The sequence below is a fragment of the Eleginops maclovinus genome, chromosome 5, assembly GCF_036324505.1.
Source record: "Eleginops maclovinus isolate JMC-PN-2008 ecotype Puerto Natales chromosome 5, JC_Emac_rtc_rv5, whole genome shotgun sequence".
Lineage (NCBI taxonomy): Eukaryota > Metazoa > Chordata > Actinopteri > Perciformes > Eleginopidae > Eleginops > Eleginops maclovinus.
In genome coordinates this window covers 25,889,118-25,899,146 of record NC_086353.1, presented here as the reverse complement: position 1 = coordinate 25,899,146, position 10,029 = coordinate 25,889,118, and the positions used below count along the sequence as shown (strand labels likewise).

The following is a 10,029-nucleotide window of genomic DNA, read 5'->3' as shown; positions in this document are numbered from 1 at the left end:
GGCTCTCCCGGGTGTCCCCCGGGCCCTGCATTTGCTCTGTTTAGCATTTTTTGTCTTTAAAGTAATACCCTTTTTTTTGGTTTTCGGGGCAAAACTTAAATCAGTGACATTTTTAAAACCCTTAAAACAGAAAATACATGGACCAAAACAAATATCTCTGGAAAAAAGGGTTTTCTTAAACCCGTTGGCAAACCGTCCTTTCGGGGCGCACGTGCCCCATCGGGGGCGGCCGGATGCTTCCCAAACCCCCCCCGGGGCCGCAGGGGGCCGGGCGACCCCCAACTCCCGCCCAGCCCGGGGGGATTTCCCACAATCCCGCTGAAAGGCCCTTTCACAAGCTCCCGTGGAAGGCTTTTAAAAAAAGGAGCCCTGATTTTTTAAAAAAGGGCACTTTCTGTTCCCTCTTTGGAAACGGGGCCCCCCTAAAACCTTTAGAAGCCTGAGAGGTGTTCCCAAGTCCTTTTAATGCCCCCCATTAGGAACAGCGACTCCCGCCCCCCACCCCCCTCCACAGCGCCCCAGTCCGCACGGCCGGGGGTCCCCTACCAGGTCACAGGCCATTGGAACCCTTTGGACGAAAGGGAGCTGAACGCACCCTCTCTTGCCGGGTGAACGCCTGTCCCCCTTTTTCCCCTTTGGCGGGAAAAAGGACCTCTGGGGGACCTCATGGGGGCCAAAAGAAATCCCCATTACCCCTGCACCCTGGACGCAGGTTTACAGGGGGGTTGAACATGCCAACCCTTTAAAAAAGTTTTAAAAAAAAGGATCCCCTTCCACTTCTTTAATCGGCCTTCCCCCTTTCCACAAGCCCGTCCATTTTTTGGGTAAAAAAAAGGGTTCGTACGAGAAAACACCAGGTATTAACCCCTCCCCTTTCCCAAAAGGCCCCCGGAAAAAACTAGCCTGAAATGGCCCCCTACGTGGCCCTCCTTTCCCCCGTTTACCCTGCAAAGAAACTTGTAAACCCCCCACAATCTGTTAAAGATTGATACCTGTGAGTTTTACAATGCCCCATACATGCTGCTACGCAGCAATTTAAGAATTGATCGCAGCAGGAAAAAAAAACCCCAGTAGTTTGGACTAATTGTGTAGGGAGGTCTAGGGCCGGGAGTACGCACCCGAAAAAAGGCCCTGCTGACCTTCTGGGTTTTAAAAAAGGGCACTAAACTACCGAAAATCTTCGTCCCCTTTCATGCCCCCGTACAAAGGATTTTGGGTTCAACCCGAGCTAACCCCAAAAAGCCCCCAGCGTCCCCAAAGTACGGTGCCAACCGTCAAAGCCTTTTTTTGGCGGAAAAAAACCCAAAGCTTACACCCCATGAATGGAAGGTCCAAAACCATTCAAACCCGGTAACGTTGTCAGTTATAAACCTGGGGGTACACAGTTGTTGGTCTACATGAATACGGCCCTCCTTTCCTCCCCTCGTCCCCAAAATTTGGAGAGCGTTGTAGTGGGTACAGAGAAGGGATACGGACGCCATTTCCCCAAGCCCCTGAGGTTTCCTTCTGGGGGGAGAGTGAGCACCCCCCTCCCGCTCAGAGGCACCTCCCCTTTTGAGACTGTCCGAGGAAACAAGGTCATCACCATGACAGGCCAAAAACCTTAAGAAGTTGCAGGGAGGGGTCTATCCCGGGGCCTTCCCCCCGCTGCTCTGCCGGCCTCCCGAGTTGGGGGAGGCTCAGCTTCCCGGGCTGCGCTGTCCCCCCCCCGGGGCCCTTTGGGCCTCAAAGAAAAAAAACTGCCCCGGGTTTTGGTGGTAAACTGATGTAGAGTCTTTTAAAAAAGACAGCCGTGTTGAAGTCGGCCGACCCGAACAGTGCCAGTGTTGAGCGGGGTGCATCCCTCCTCTGCTTCCTGCGCTCGAGACCGAAGAAAAAAAAATGAGAGGGGGCATTCCCTTTTTCAGATTTCTGAAAACGGGGCTCCCCAGCCCCCGGCAGAAAAAAACAGAGGGCGGAAAAGCGATTTTACTTTTTAAAACCCCCAACAGTTTCCCCTTCCTGTGGGGTCCCAAACCCCGCACTCCCCCCCTTCCCCCCTCCCGAGCCCTCAGGATTAGCCCGGGGGTTTTGACATTGGGGTTACTGCAGGCAAAACTGTTTTTTTTGGATTTCCCACATCCCCCCACTGGAAGAACGTACCCCCTTTACAATTACGTTGTTTTGCCAAAAAAAATTTTAAGATTTTTAAATGTTATCCCAAAAAGAGAACATGGGAAGTGCCCAAAAGCACATTGCCCCTTCACAAATTAATAAAAATAAACTGAACAAGGGAATGGTCAGAGAACCCAAAAGGCTGATGGAGCGTCCGCTTGTGTTTAAAAGGGACACTGGGCCATGGCTAAGACAACAGATTGTCCCCCAAGTGCCCCAGGGTACTGCGTGGCCGGGTAAGATGCCCCCCAAATGTCCCGAGCTCGAAACTGGTCCCCATTAAAGCATCCCCAGAGGAGCTGCGGTTCCCCTGGTTTTGTCCAGCACAGGGTTTTTTTTGTGATTAAAGTCCCACCAGGAAGTACCCTCCTAGCAGGGTAAGGGTCTCAATGCCAAAAAAAAAAGCCTTTTAACCCACACTGGGAATAAATTTAAAAAAAACATATTTTTAAACCTTTCCCCAAAACCAATTTTAAATTTTAGCAAATGATGGGAATGAGTCCTCAAAAGGGAGGAAAAAAGGGGGTGAAACTCTGGCAAAGGAATAGCCCCCCCCCCTATTTTGGGATTTATGGTGAAAACCCCCCCCACCCTGCCCCTCCGTCACTCTATTTTCCGCATGCTGGGAGTCTCCTGGGGGAAACGTCATTTAATCTACCCCTTCAAAAAAAAAAAGATGCTCTCTTGGAAACCCCGGCACCTTATATTAGAGGCCCCAGCTTTTTGTCACCCCTAATGAAAAATTTGCTGATCCAAGAAGTCAAACGAAACTGAAAAAAGGAAGGAGAGAAAAGACAAAAAGGGTTTTTTTTCATGACTTTCAGCAGTTTTTTTTGTATCTTAACGTTTTTTCCCAGCCGGGATCTCCTGTTCGCTAAAAATACGCCCCGGCCCTGCGCGAAAGAGAGCCCTACGAGCTGAAACTCATGAAACAAAAAAATCCCCGCACCCCTTTCCGCCCTTCCCCCTTTAGTCCTTCAGGAAGCCTTGCCCGGGAAAAATACTCCCCCCTGCTATGATACTTTCTGAAAGCCCCCTGCATGTCACGTCCCCGGTCCGAGGGCCCCTGGCGGAGGACACAGCGACTTTTTCAAAACCTTTTTTTTTTGGGCCCCGTTGTTTTTGCCACCCCTTTACTTTTTCTTTTTAAAGGTAATTTGAGAACCCTCAACCCTGATGACTTCCTCCAAAACAGATTTACCACCGGCGCAGTTGCCCACTGTCCCCGAGGGGTTACTGAGGAAACGACAGCCCGGGCCCCCCCCTCCCCGCGTTCCCCGCCCCACCCCAGGACGGGAGGCACGACAGGCCCCACCCCCCGCCCCCAACGGGGCACCGCTACCGCTCCCTGACAGGGGGCACCCCACCCCCCCCAAAAGACAGGGCCCCCCCCACCGACCCAACCCAGGCGGGGGCCCCCCCCGGGGAGGCGGGAGCCGGACCCCCCGCCGGGGGCAGCAGCAGGCGGCCCGCGCCGGAGCAGCGGCAGCCGGACCCCCCGCCGGAGCAGCAGCAGGCGGCCCGCCGGGAGCAGCGGCAGGGCCCGCCGCCGGGCAGCGGCGCCGGGGGCCCCCCGCCGCCCAGGGCAGCGGACCCCGGCCCCCCGCGGGCACGGCAGCGGACCGCCCCCCCGTCCCCAGGGCAGCGCGGATCAGATGCCTGAGCTCCACACCAAAACCTTAAAGGTTTGAGTGACATGAACCGGGGAGGCGAAACGTCAATAGAAAACTAAAAACCCAAATTTATTCCCCCCCATTTCCCCTTAGGGTCATAAGCACCCGCCCTAAGAAACCACGGCTTTGGGCGGTGTTGCAGCCCAGGGGGATATTTTTTTTCGGACACAAGTGCCTTTCGTGCCCCAAATCTTCTCCAACAAAAGTTTCCCCAGAAAAAGGGGGTCTTTGAAAAAACCAATTTTTTGCGGGGGGTGGAAGGGGGAACGGGTGCAGGTCCCCTTTTTTTCCCCTACCCTCTCCCCAGTGATTAGCTTTTCCTGCTTCCAAGAAAATAACCCCGATGTTATCCCTGAGGGAGTTTCCCCTGCCCTATCCCCCCACCCCCCACAGCCAAAAAACCCCTCCCCTTAGAAAAACCGCCGGTGGAGAGGTTTACGGGTGCTGCGGCACTTCTCCCAACCGGAGCGCGCCACGGAGCCATGCCGAGCCCAAAGGTCGGGGGGGCAGCCGCGGCAAAAACCCCGGCCCCCAAACAAACCCCCCAAAACCCCAAAATTCGGTGACTGACACAAAGATCCCCAACACCCCGGAAAAAGAAATGTTTAAAAAGGGGTTTTAAAAGTTACAAAACCCATAAAACCACTCTCCGCTAACACCGATTCGGCGAATACCGGAAGTAGAGCGGCCGCCCTTGATGCGGTGGCGTGCAGTGTGTATTTCCGGTTTTTCCAAGACTAAAAAGGGATTTCGCTGGGTTTTTTTAACGGATTTGGAAAGCATAATTTTTCCCACCGTCGGGGGGCGTTGTGCCCTCTGGCTTTTCTTCAATAACACCAAAAGCCAATTTGGAAGAAGTCGGTGGGAGAACCACTTTAAGGAAAAAAGGGTCCCTGTGTAGCAGGGGTTTTCAACCGGGGGTCGCGGCCCCTGGGGTCCCCGGGGGCATTCAGGGGGCCCTCAAAAGCCCTTTTTATCGTTTTCCATTTTTTTTTAAAAATAAATTTGCTTTGATTTTCAACACTTTCCCAAAAACCCTTCATAGTGAAAAATATGTTTAAATAAAATAAAGGAAAAATTTAAGCTACGAAGAGCCCTTTCGCCTACAGTCTATGGTGCCCGTGACGTATGGTAATGAGTTGCGTCGCTAACCTCACTTATTATTCATTACGTACAGTCTTGCGAGCAAAGTTGACACACATTTATAAGCATAGCCGACGAGAGTATTTTAAGATAGGTTGTAGTACAGCATGAGCCATGAGTGGCAGCAAGACTGGACTGTTTGCGCATGTAAGGAGGGTGGCTCCGGGGGTAATTTGGACACACTGCCTGATTCATAGAGAGGCTCTCGCCTCCAAAGATCTCAGTGTTGAGCTCAGTGGTGTGTTTGATGTCGTTGTCAAGATGGTCAACTTCATAAAACGAAACGCATTGAATACACGCCTGTTTTCATCCCTATGCCATGACTTGGGAAGTGAACACAGCTCTCTCCTTTATCATTCAGAGGTGCGTTGGCTGTCTCGCGGCGCTGTGCTCGCCCGTGTGTTTGAACTACGCGGAGCTATCTACGAGTTCTTGTGCGAGAAGCATTCTGATCTGGCTTCCAATTTCAACGATAGTTACTGGTTAACTAAGCTGGCGTACCTCACAGATGTTTTTGCAGAGCTGAACAAGTTGAACAGCTCCATGCAAGGGAGAGATGCAAACGTCATGCAGCTCTACGAGAAGCTCGACGCATTTGTGAAAAAAATGTCAAAGTGGATCGAACGAGTGGAGAGCAATAACTTGGCGATGTTTCCTTCAGTTGAGGAATACCCTGACAGCACTGACATCAACGACACTATATGTGAGCATTTGAGGAAGCTTGTGCGTCAATTCGCAAAGTACTTCACTGATTCGGAAGAGTGGCGCCATGACAGCAAGTGGATCCTGCTCCCATTCAGTGACGATGCATCAGTAGGGTCAAGTCTGACGGCTGTGGAAGAGGATAAGCTGATTGAGATGTCCACAGACTCTGTCAGGAGGCATATGTACGACACACAGCCCCTTGTTAAATTCTGGATAAGTTGCCAGACAGAATTTCCACAGCTTGCTGCAAAAGCAATGAGGTGTCTTTTGCCCTTTCCAACCACATACCTGTGTGAGAGTGGTTTTTCTACACTGGCGTACTTAAAGAATAAGTACAGGGCTAGGCTTGATCCAGAGAATGACATGAGACTGTCTCTGTCTACCATTTCGCCACGAATAGACAGGCTGTGTGGACTTCACCACGCCCAGATATCACACTGACAGGTAGGCCTAATTCTCCCATGTTTTCACTGTTACGACCCTGGCGGGTTTAGGCCCCGCCCTGTGTTAATGGTAAGCCTGTTCTCTCTCCCTGCTTTTCTCAATCTCTCTCTGCTTTTCTCAATCTCTCTGTCTCTACAGCAGGTGATTGGTGACAGGTCTGTCCTGGCTGGGTTATAAAAGCCCTGACCAGCCAGCAGTTGAGGCTGCCTTGGTCTTCATTTGTTGGATTTTGGTTCTCCGGTGTTGTTGGATTTTTGTTCTCCCCCAGAAACGGGGGTACATTTGAAATTACCACTTTTTTCGCGGGAGTGGCAAGGGGTAGCACGGGTAGCAGCGTCCCTTTAACCACTATCCCGCTCTCCACCAGCTGATTAGCTTTCTCAGTGCTGTCCAAGAAAATAACCACCGCACTGTTCATCCGTGAGGCAGATTTCACCCTGCCATATCCCACCACCGCACCCACAGCCAAACTACACTCCTCTACCGAAACACCGCCAGGTGGAGAGAGCTTGACGGCGTGCTGGCGAGTCAGCTTCTCCAACCCGGAGCTGCTGCCACGAGACGCCATGCCGAGCCGAGAGGCTGCGGTAGCAGCCGCCTGGCAAACAAATCACCAGTGCCACCAAACAAACCCACCAAACCCACCAAAATTCGGTGACGTGATGCACAAAGTTATACACAATCACCCAGTGAAAGAAAGAAATGTTTAAAAGGGTTTGAAAAGTTACGAAACCGATAATCACCACTCTCCGCTATACACCGATTCGGCGAAGTGACCGGAAGTAGAGCGGCCGCCATTGATGCGGTGTGCGTGCAGTGTGTATTTCGCGGTATTTCCATAGACAGTAAAAGGGATATTTCGCTGGATTTGTGAACGAGATTTGTGAAAAGCAATAATTATGCCCAGACAGTCTGGAAGGGCGTGTGCCGTCATCGGCTGCTTCAATAACAGCCAAAAGCTTCAATTATGGAAGAAGTCTGTGTGGGAGACACACAATTTAAGCGTAAAAGAGGACTGTCCATGTAGTAGACCAGGGGTTTTCAACCGGTGGTCCGCGGACCCCTGGTGGTCCGCGGCGGCATTGCATGTGGTCCGTGACAAGAGCCTATGTTGATCAGTTCACCATTGTTTTTTTTTAATATAAATTCGCTTTGATATTTCAACACATTTCCAGAATACCGTTACATATCGTGAAAAATATGTTTAAAATAATATAAAGGAAATTCAAGCTGACAGAATGTAGCCTTGCGCCTATCCAGTCTATGGTAGCCTGTGATTCGCTAATGGTAATGAGTTGCGTCGCTAACCTCACTTATTATTCATTACGTACAGTCTTGCGAGCAAAGTTGACACACATTTATAAGCATAGCCGACGAGAGTATTTTAAGATAGGTTGTAGTACAGCAAACATTTGTTACATATGTACTAGTCTAGCTATATATCTAGCACCAATGGATCGTTTTGTAGTGAGGAAAGTGCCAGAGGGACAGGCTGCCATGACAGAGGGTCAGGCTGCCACGACAGAGGGACAGGCCGCCACGATAGGGCAAGGACAGGCTTCCGAAGCGTCAACTTCGCAAAAAAGACGAAAAAGAAAATACAATGAGGAATATGTTAAATATGGATTCACAGTGACGACAGACAGAGCAGGAGAGGAGGTACCACTGTGTTTCGTATGTTCAACAATTCTCTGTAATGAAGCTATGAAGCCGTCGAAACTTACGCGGCATATGGAGACGCATCACGTCCACTTGAAGGCCAAACCCGTTGAGTACATGCAACAGATGTTGCGTGATTTCAAAGGACAGCAGGCTACCATGAGGAAGAGTGCAAAAATAAATGAAAACGCACTGAAAGCATCGTATCTGGTCGCTCTCAGGGTTGCAAAAAGTAAGAAGCCCCATACCATTGCAGAGCAGCTTATATTGCCAGCAGCCATAGATATGTGCAGAGCTATGGTAAGCGAAGAATGTGCCAACAAATTAAAAACTATTCCGTTGTCAGACAACACAATCGGAAGACGAATTGGGGAAATGGCAAATGATGTCAAAGACCAGCTGATGGCAAAACTTCAGACAGTTCTGTTTTCCCTTCAAATCGACGAGACGACAGATGTTACTAATGATGCGCAACTGTTAACATTTGTGCGATACGAGGACAGTGGCACTATGTGCGAGGAATTTCTTTTTTGCAAACCACTGCCCGGGCGAACTACCGGTGTAGAAATATTTAAAGCACTGGACGATTTTTTCACGGAGCACAATATCTCGTGGCAGAGGTGCGTTGCATTATGCAGCGATGGGGCCCGAGCCATGAGTGGCAGCAAGACTGGACTGTTTGCGCATGTAAGGAGGGTGGCTCCGGGGGTAATTTGGACACACTGCCTGATTCATAGAGAGGCTCTCGCCTCCAAAGATCTCAGTGTTGAGCTCAGTGGTGTGTTTGATGTCGTTGTCAAGACGGTCAACTTCATAAAACGAAACGCATTGAATACACGCCTGTTTTCATCCCTATGCCATGACTTGGGAAGTGAACACAGCTCTCTCCTTTATCATTCAGAGGTGCGTTGGCTGTCTCGCGGCGCTGTGCTCGCCCGTGTGTTTGAACTACGCGGAGCTATCTACGAGTTCTTGTGCGAGAAGCATTCTGATCTGGCTTCCAATTTCAACGATAGTTACTGGTTAACTAAGCTGGCGTACCTCACAGATGTTTTTGCAGAGCTGAACAAGTTGAACAGCTCCATGCAAGGGAGAGATGCAAACGTCATGCAGCTCTACGAGAAGCTCGACGCATTTGTGAAAAAAATGTCAAAGTGGATCGAACGAGTGGAGAGCAATAACTTGGCGATGTTTCCTTCAGTTGAGGAATACCCTGACAGCACTGACATCAACGACACTATATGTGAGCATTTGAGGAAGCTTGTGCGTCAATTCGCAAAGTACTTCACTGATTCGGAAGAGTGGCGCCGTGACAGCAAGTGGATCCTGCTCCCATTCAGTGACGATGCATCAGTAGGGTCAAGTCTGACGGCTGTGGAAGAGGATAAGCTGATTGAGATGTCCACAGACTCTGTCAGGAGGCATATGTACGACACACAGCCCCTTGTTAAATTCTGGATAAGTTGCCAGACAGAATTTCCACAGCTTGCTGCAAAAGCAATGAGGTGTCTTTTGCCCTTTCCAACCACATACCTGTGTGAGAGTGGTTTTTCTACACTGGCGTACTTAAAGAATAAGTACAGGGCTAGGCTTGATCCAGAGAATGACATGAGACTGTCTCTGTCTACCATTTCGCCACGAATAGACAGGCTGTGTGGACTTCACCACGCCCAGATATCACACTGACAGGTAGGCCTAATTCTCCCATGTTTTCACTGTTACGACCCTGGCGGGTTTAGGCCCCGCCCTGTGTTAATGGTAAGCCTGTTCTCTCTCCCTGCTTTTCTCAATCTCTCTCTGCTTTTCTCAATCTCTCTGTCTCTACAGCAGGTGATTGGTGACAGGTCTGTCCTGGCTGGGTTATAAAAGCCCTGACCAGCCAGCAGTTGAGGCTGCCTTGGTCTTCATTTGTTGGATTTTGGTTCTCCGGTGTTGTTGGATTTTTGTTCTCCGTTGTTGTTTTGTCACACACCTAGACTGACTTTGCATGACATTTTTAGTTACTTTTCCCAATACTGAATTGCACAACACTTTATTATTCTTTATTCTTTCTTTAAAATAATCTTTAATTTAATTTAATTTAATAAATCTACTTTTATTATTATAAAATCTGCGTGGCCTCTCTTTCATGTTTCATGCATTGAGCTATGCATGTAACACCAAATACACACGCGCACGCGCAGGCACATCAGTGGGCCGCGGATTGCTTTCTAGTCCGAATGGTGGTCCCTGGGACAAAACCAGTTGAAAA

The 10,029-nt window shown here is 50.0% G+C and overlaps 1 protein-coding gene across 1 annotated transcript; it reads left to right on the top strand.

Annotated features, from left to right (window-relative positions):
- Positions 1–7,149: 7,149 nt before the first annotated feature.
- On the top strand, positions 7,150–10,029 carry LOC134864195 (protein FAM200A-like). Its single transcript, XM_063883002.1, has 2 exons — positions 7,150–9,467; positions 9,606–10,029. The coding sequence occupies exon 1, from the start codon at positions 7,383–7,385 to the stop codon at positions 9,462–9,464; it is 2,082 nt and encodes a 693-aa protein (XP_063739072.1). The 5' UTR covers positions 7,150–7,382; the 3' UTR covers positions 9,465–9,467; positions 9,606–10,029.

Excerpts from the sequence above, each read along its gene's own strand:
- LOC134864195 (XM_063883002.1), top strand. The coding sequence starts at position 7,383 with ATGGTAGCCTGTGATTCGCTAATGGTAATGAGTTGCGTCGCTAACCTC.